The sequence below is a fragment of the Morone saxatilis genome, unplaced genomic scaffold (genome assembly GCF_004916995.1).
Source record: "Morone saxatilis isolate NCDOM2014 unplaced genomic scaffold, NCSU_SB_2.0 Contig4, whole genome shotgun sequence".
Classification (NCBI taxonomy): Eukaryota; Metazoa; Chordata; class Actinopteri; family Moronidae; genus Morone; species Morone saxatilis.
The window spans coordinates 15,782,035-15,789,698 of NW_023339984.1; the positions used below are offsets into that span (position 1 = coordinate 15,782,035).

The 7,664-nt window shown below is 37.1% G+C and overlaps 1 protein-coding gene across 1 annotated transcript in view; it reads left to right on the forward strand.

Moving 5' to 3' along the window:
* Positions 1-5,247: 5,247 nt before the first annotated feature.
* The window catches only part of tmem185 (transmembrane protein 185), a gene marked incomplete in the record, with an annotated part of 6,082 nt that continues 3,665 nt past the window's right edge, over positions 5,248-7,664 (forward strand). Inside the window, 3 exon segments of the mRNA XM_035675351.1 lie at positions 5,248-5,473; positions 6,575-6,751; positions 6,847-7,054. Coding sequence (XP_035531244.1) covers positions 5,436-5,473; positions 6,575-6,751; positions 6,847-7,054 — 423 coding nt within the window.

The window sequence follows — 7,664 nt, forward strand, 5'->3', positions numbered from 1 at the left end:
ATTTTTTTTTTAATTGCTCTAAAGAGATGTTGCTGTACAATATTTCTAAATCTGCACAACAAATCATTGCAGTTTATATATTACGTTATAATAATAAGTTTGCGTTACAGAGGTATGAGTCATAATAAGGAATGAAGTAGTACTTGCTCAAGAGGTTTTCACATTATGATGATGTGTTGAAAATAAGATAGTTGTATTAGTCGATTTCCAAAAAGACGATAGTTGTATTAGCTGATATGAAAGAAGAGCAACAAGTGTCTATAATGGCAATGAATATAAGTGAAATTATATTAATTGTTGACTCAAATAACCTACAGTTAATTACTGCATTCAGTTCAGCTGCCATCTACTGTTAGCATTTGTATTAAAAGATCTGGGTCTCTGAAATACTGGCAATATCAGCCATTCCAGGATTTTGCAGGCTTTTTTGAAAATGTCTTTTCACCACATGTTGTGATGTTTTCAGGCATTCGTTTGTAAAATAATAAATAAATAAATAAAATAAATAATCCCCTTAAAGGGCAACTTGTTCCAGAGAGAATAAAATCTTTTTGGAGGTTTAATGTGAGACATTTGTATTGCACGCGTCTGCATCTTCAACATTAGAAACAAGGAGAACTTAAATAAGATACTTGATATTCCATAGAAGTGTGGTAGCACACTATCATTAACTTAAGATCAGAAAATATATCCCCCCCTGCAACAGTAGAAAAAGTGAACTCTTCACAACTTAGAAAGGAGAACTGAGTTTTATTTTTAGCCCAGAAGACATTGACATTATTTCACTGTCTAGGAGTGTGATCATCTGAGTCATCTTAACAAACACTCATCCTGAATTCATACTAGAAGCTGGGTAGACGTGACAAGATAAGAAACTTCAGAGACTCAAAGTAAGCTTAATCTAATCTCACCATTATTATGTGCCCATACTTGGTTTGTGGGTGGCGTAGGATTCATATGGTGTACTACATGGACGTTGGCATGATGCTGCTTACTGTCTTTCTTCTCTTCCCTCTCTCTCTGCTGTGTCACCATTGCTGGAGATCAAATGAATTCACCTACAGAGGACAGATGCTGCTGATTCCACTGGTCCTATGCTCAGTGTGGACCTGTTCCCTGGGACCTGCACAGGCAAAGCCTCTCTTGTTCTGTTGGTTGATCCTCTTTGTCTCACCAAAACAAAACAATAGTGGTATTTTGTAACTAATCTAGAGACAGAAATGACAGATTACTGGTAATTAATGTGTTAGTTATAATAGTTTTAGTATAGTTTTGGAAAATCAATGGAACTCTGTGGCACAGAAGATAATGACTTTGTCTGAATCATAATCTCCCATCTTGTGATCATCATGTGAGACATAATTGGAGAAAAACCTGAGGAAAAAAGGAAGCAGATTAATTTCATCCATCTTTTGATTTGTTAAAAACTGAATGGATCATTTTATTTAAAATAAACAAAGCAAACAAACAAAACCCGTTGCAGAGGACATAGCCCTGATTGCCTGCTCGCACAATATGGACAGCGCCTCCTATTGTCAGCACGTCAACAGCCTCGCCTCCTGGTTGGCAACAGCTTCGTGGGCTTTAATGTCACCAAGACGAAGGAAATGTGTCTAGGAAGCAATAGGAGGGCAGGACGAAGGGCCGGGAAGAAAGGTTACGACTGATCCTCCATTCCAACAGTGTTGTTGTCATAGTTATGTGGGCTTGCATGTCCATCACTTTCATTACCGTCACTTGCCACCTACTCTCGACTCTAACTTCTACTCTTTTTGTGTGTTGCTATGGTATGTATGGTTGTGTACATTGTGTGTTGATATATGCCCGCGCCAACGACGAATTTCCATCTCATGCAAAGTTAATGGAAAATAGAGAAATCTGAAGACATTAAAACCCACAGGTCAATAAGACCAAACGATAACATGACAAAGAGCAAACATAAGCAATTAAATGTCAAATTACAGTTCTCTGAATACGAGCCTCTGCCATCAGGAAGAAGACTGTGTGTGCAAAAGTGCAAATCAAACAGAAGTGAACAAACTGAAGTTATCGTTCATCCTGACTTCTATCAAGCTTTTGAACAACAAAACTAAATCCTAGTTCAATAGGGCAATGTGCAATAAACAAACCAACACCATAGCACCTTCATTCTTAAAGTCTCTGGCAGTCTATTTTTAAGCTGCCACAATGCCAGTGTTAAAATTCTTCCATGTTTTTAGATGTTTTTATGTTGATTTGGTGATTGTTTTTTGATGTGTGTCTGTTGGCTTGTTTCTGGCATTAGCAGAAGCAACAAAAACTTGTGCACTGTACCCAAAGACTAATTTCCACTCCTTCTATTTTAAGACACTCCGTCTGCTCTCTTTCTATCAGTGAGATCTGTTAGACTTTAGACGACGAAGCGACCCTGGCAAACTTTGGAAAACATGTTTGGGCCTGTGAGCCTGTTTCCTGCACTACACATAACCTGTTAAGGTTTCTGCTTTTACATTTCATTTTTTACTGCACTGAAAGTAGGGGAATAGAAATGAAGTAATTAATTTAATAAAGCTTCGCCATGAGACAACAATATGGGCTGTCTCCAATTTACTCTGCCTGAGCGATCACCCTGCAAACAGATTTCATTGAGGTTGCACCAGATACCGATCAGAATAGTACTTTAATTTTATCCCTGAGGGAAAATCAGCATCCAGTAGCAGCATACAAACATACATTAAACATATATTAAAATAGAAAACTATACGAGTAAAAGTAGAAATAAAATAGCTTTTATAAATCAAACAGTTTTTATTAAACTATGTGCAATTTAAATTTAGGCTGTCGACCAATGAATGAAAGTCACAGCATTTAGCAGACAACCAGACCTACAAACAAATGCAATGTTACTATAGTATGCATTCATATCATATATATTAAAGACTACTTTTTGAAAAGTTAAGTTTGCACAATAACCAAAATCATGTTAAATAGAATTTCAATAAGCTGTGCTGCAAGCTGGCATTTTACCTACTTCAAGAGCAGCAAAACAACAAAAGCTTGTTTATCTGTAAGATATCAGTGTAAGGGAGTAGTTGTAACTTCGTGCCGCACTCCTGTTTCGAGTGTGTGAAGTTCAGAACCAACTCTGTGAATTTAATGTTGTTTTGAATGGGCACGCTATTGGCTGTCCTAGGCGGGTGCAATACTTCACTGGTAAACCCCTAGAAGCCTCTCTGGGAAACCGAGGGTTGAGCTGGTTAAAGTAGTCTGTGAGTTTAGTGGTGAATTAATAAGGGTATTGAGGACTGTGGAATTTCTCTGGCAGCCAAACATCTGGTATTGTGACACACCGGACTGACGTCAAAGAGACAAGCAGAGACAAAAGCCGATTGTTGTGTCTTTGCCAAAAAGAGATACTTTTCCTTACCCGCCCTGTTGATCTTACGAGATGTAACAATGTTTGTTTTCTTTATTTCATTCATTTGAAGTGATTTGTTTATAGGCGGTGGTTTTCAAAGCTTAAGGAAACACACTTTAAAAAGGTGTAACATGCAAAAAATAAAACATAATAAAGCAAGTATTGTCTTTATTTGTACCACAACCTTTTGTTAGTTGTGCTCATTATTTGGGTATAACGTCAAATGAGAGGAGATTAAGTGAGATTTTGTGCCAAGGATGCACAGGATTAAACTATAGTTATTCATAAAATGTTCATGTAAGGATACTTTCTGTTCAGTTGGTTGTATGCATACATTGACATAGTGACTTACAGTTTCCTGGCACATTTGGTTTGCCATGAATAATGAGAAATACAAATTTGATCGCCAAAAGGAGGCTCAGCAGGCCTCAAAGGGGCAGTATCATCAGAGACACAGGAATGCCTAATGCAGTTCTCAAACTGTGGGGTGGAACAAAGTCGGATGAATATAGATAGATAGATAGAAATACTTACTTCTCCTTATTTTATCCCCGACAGGAACATTATACTGTAATCAGCAGCTTGATTAACGCAGTCAATTTGAGATTAAATCTATTATATTATTATTATTATTATTATTATGTAAGGAAAAATTAAACAAGAAGTTTGCCTGCTGCTTACTGTGGCTCACCATTTTTATTCCGCTACAAATTTTAATTGGGACATTTAACATTTTTATATTTTTATATTTTTAATTGGTTCCATTGTTCTCATGTTAAATGAATGTAAAGAATTGCTGGGGGGGTGGTGGCCTGTGATTTTTTGTTGTTGTGTTAAGAGTGAGATGAGATAAGATGTTTCTTTTATGTATCCCTTGTAGGAGAAATTCAAGTTTGACAACAGCCAGGCACAAAATAGGTGCCAAATAGTAGGACGAGAGTAAAAACTACATAAAATAATAATAAAATAAAATTATAAATAAACGATAAGACAATCATAATGAACATATGTACGACGAAGTATAAAGGGCCAAGACTAAAGATACAACAACTATTTTATCTTTTGGGGGAATTACAGAATGAACAGATTCAACAAAATCTAACAGTAGCTACAAGTAATACCATTGCAAACAGTAAATACAGTGCAAATGGATCTGTGAAAATACAGGTAGACATTGTCCATTGTCTATGTGTCTAATCTGTCCTCCTGCCTTTACCTGAGAGCTTTGTTGGTCAGTCCTGATGCCAGGGGACGCGAAAGTAAAGAGAATACATCAATAATACGTAGAATTAAAGCGTCAGTAATAATACGAGAATAAGTCATAATATTAAGAAAGCCAATTACAATAAAGCTCATACATGTTTAAGAGAATAAAGTCATAATATTAACACACATAAACGTTCATAATAATACAGAAAGAAAGTGTAAAATACGAGAAAAAAGTCATAATATTAAGAAATAAGTCATAATAGTTAAGAGATACAAGTCACAATAATAGGAAAAATAAAGTCATGAATACTTAACGTTTACGAGAATAAAGTCTCCGTCGTAAAATATATATAGGCTACTTAATTAATTAAAAATATTTGTTGCACACCATATTCCACTTTACTGCATGCAATAAAGTGGAATATGGTGTGCAACAAATATTTTAAACACATGCAAAAATGTAGAGTTAAACAAAACAGGTTATTATCACATACTATAAAAATATAAAAACATAACTTTTAATTGTATTTTTCTCTTCTGTTTTTTTTGTTACCTCTCGGCTGACGTCAGGCGATTGCCGGAAACACTTCGGCTATCTTCGGCTAGTCACGTGATCTCCGAGGAGGAGAAAAAAAAAAAAACCCAAAACACACACACACACACACACACGGGCTAGCACAGAGCTGTAATGAAACTGAACCAAAAAGCTCATCTACAAACTGAATTCACAATGTTCGGCGTACAGATTTTATCGGTGAATTAGTTACCGACACGGGGAAACTAAGTTAATGCTGGTGAGCTAAGCAAGCTTTGGGTTCTCTTCGACAACATGAATTTGAGAGGACTCTTTCAGGACTTCAACCCCAGGTAACGTAGAGCTAAATGTTAGGCCGGGCGGGTGTTTTCTGCTGCTGCTGTCGGACCGAAACACGCAGAAATGTTGCGTTTTAGACGAGTGGAGAGTGTTTCTGCATGTTTCTAGTGGCTGAGCAGAAAGGTGAAAGGTAAATAAGTTTAATAGTTAAAGCGACATGAAAGTATCTGGCTAAACGAGGCCCGGCTAACAAGGCAGCTAAGAGATTTTCTGCACGTCGCTTTCCAGAAATTATATTAAATGCGAGTTTTAGTCCATTTTTAACGCAGGTTATCTGTTATTATAGGCGAGATACGTGTTTTAAACCGTAGCACACACTGTTGTAGTGTTTTAATGAGTTGCAAAGGCCTCAAACAGCCACAGCTCTCTTCTAAAATGATAATAATAATATAATAAGGCAAAAAAAAAAGACATTTCAGGGTCCTGCTGTAATGGGAACTACAGGAATGAGCCAGATAAGTTGCAATAAAAGTACAAAATCAAACATTAATTGTATAATCCAGCAGTAGTGTTAGAATAAGTCGAGCCCTGATGTCGCAGATGCAGTTCAGTGAAGTTTCCCCATCATTAGGTGGTCTAATGTAATGACAGTCCTGGTTTTACTGCAGGTTGGTTGGGACTATTTGCTGGTTTGACACTCACATTATTGTGTTATATCTCCATCCTGTTAAGGTCAATTTCCTAACCACATGTTTTTCCTTATCTGTCTCCATCATCATAACTTTTAAAGGGTTATTATGTTATGTAACTGTTATATACAGCGAGTCTGTTCCACCTTTATGTGCTTCTATATCTTGACACACACTCTCCACACATCCCATCTTTTTTTCGCATTGTTTTTAAGATATAAAAGTGATTTATTTGACCGTAGTTGCTCCAAAACATAAGGATTATTATGTTATATACAGCAAGTTTGTTCCACCTTTATGTGCTTCTATATCTTGACTTCTCACTTCCACACATCCCATCCTTTTTCGCATTGTTTTTAAGCTAAAAAAAAGAATAATTTGACCGTAGTTGCTCCAAATCGTAAGGTAACTTATGATTATGCTTCGTATTAACTGTCCCATCGTTTCTCCCCCCCCCCGTTGCAGTAAGTTCCTGATCTACTCCTGTCTGCTGCTCTTCTCCGTGCTGCTGTCGTTGAGGCTGGATGGGGTCATTCAGTGGAACTACTGGGCCGTGTTCACCCCGATATGGCTGTGGAAGCTGCTGGTCATCATCGGGGCCTCCGTGGGCACCGGAGTCTGGGCACACAACCCCCAGTACAGGTGGGTTCTTTAACGTGGGGGCATTCGTGGCTCAGTCGTCTGCAGTCAGGTTATAATTCAGCCTTCTTAAATGGTTTGTTTTCATCCTCCGTTAGGGCCGAAGGGGAGACGTGTGTGGAGTTCAAAGCCATGCTGATCGCCGTGGGACTCCATGTCCTGTTGCTGATGTTCGAGGTGTTGGTGTGCGACCGCGTGGAGAGAGGGAACTACTTCTGGCTTCTCGTCTTCATGCCCCTCTTCTTCGTGTCGCCCGTTTCCGTGGCAGCTTGCGTCTGGGGGTTTAGACACGACCGCTCCCTCGAGGTAAGGAATCGGACACGTGTGGTTATAAAGTGACACCAGAGGGAACCGGTACGAAACCTACGACGGAGTGTTAGGGCCAGACTAAGAGAAAAAAATAAATAAATATATATGTATATATATATATAATGGGAATAATATTATGAGAATAAAGTCGTATCTTGATAACGCTATCAAAGCTTTTTCTCATTAAAACGATTATTATTACATTATTCTCGTATTATTACGACTTTTTTCTTTTAATATTATGACTTTATTCTTGTTATATTACAACTTTTTTCTCGTAACATTATTACTCTTTTTCTCTTAATATTACGACTTTATTCTCGCAATATTACGACTGTATTCTCGTTATATTGCGACTTTATTCTCGTATTATTACGACTTTATTCTTATAATATTACAACTTTATTCTCGTATTATTACAAATTTATTCTTGTAACATTACGACTTTATTCTTGTAATATTACAACTTTATTCTTGTTATATTCCGACTTTATTCTCGTATTATTACGACTTTATTCTCGTAATATTACGACTTTATTCTTGTTATATTCAGACTTTATTCTCGTAACATTAAGACTTTATTCTCGTAACATTATGACTTTATTCT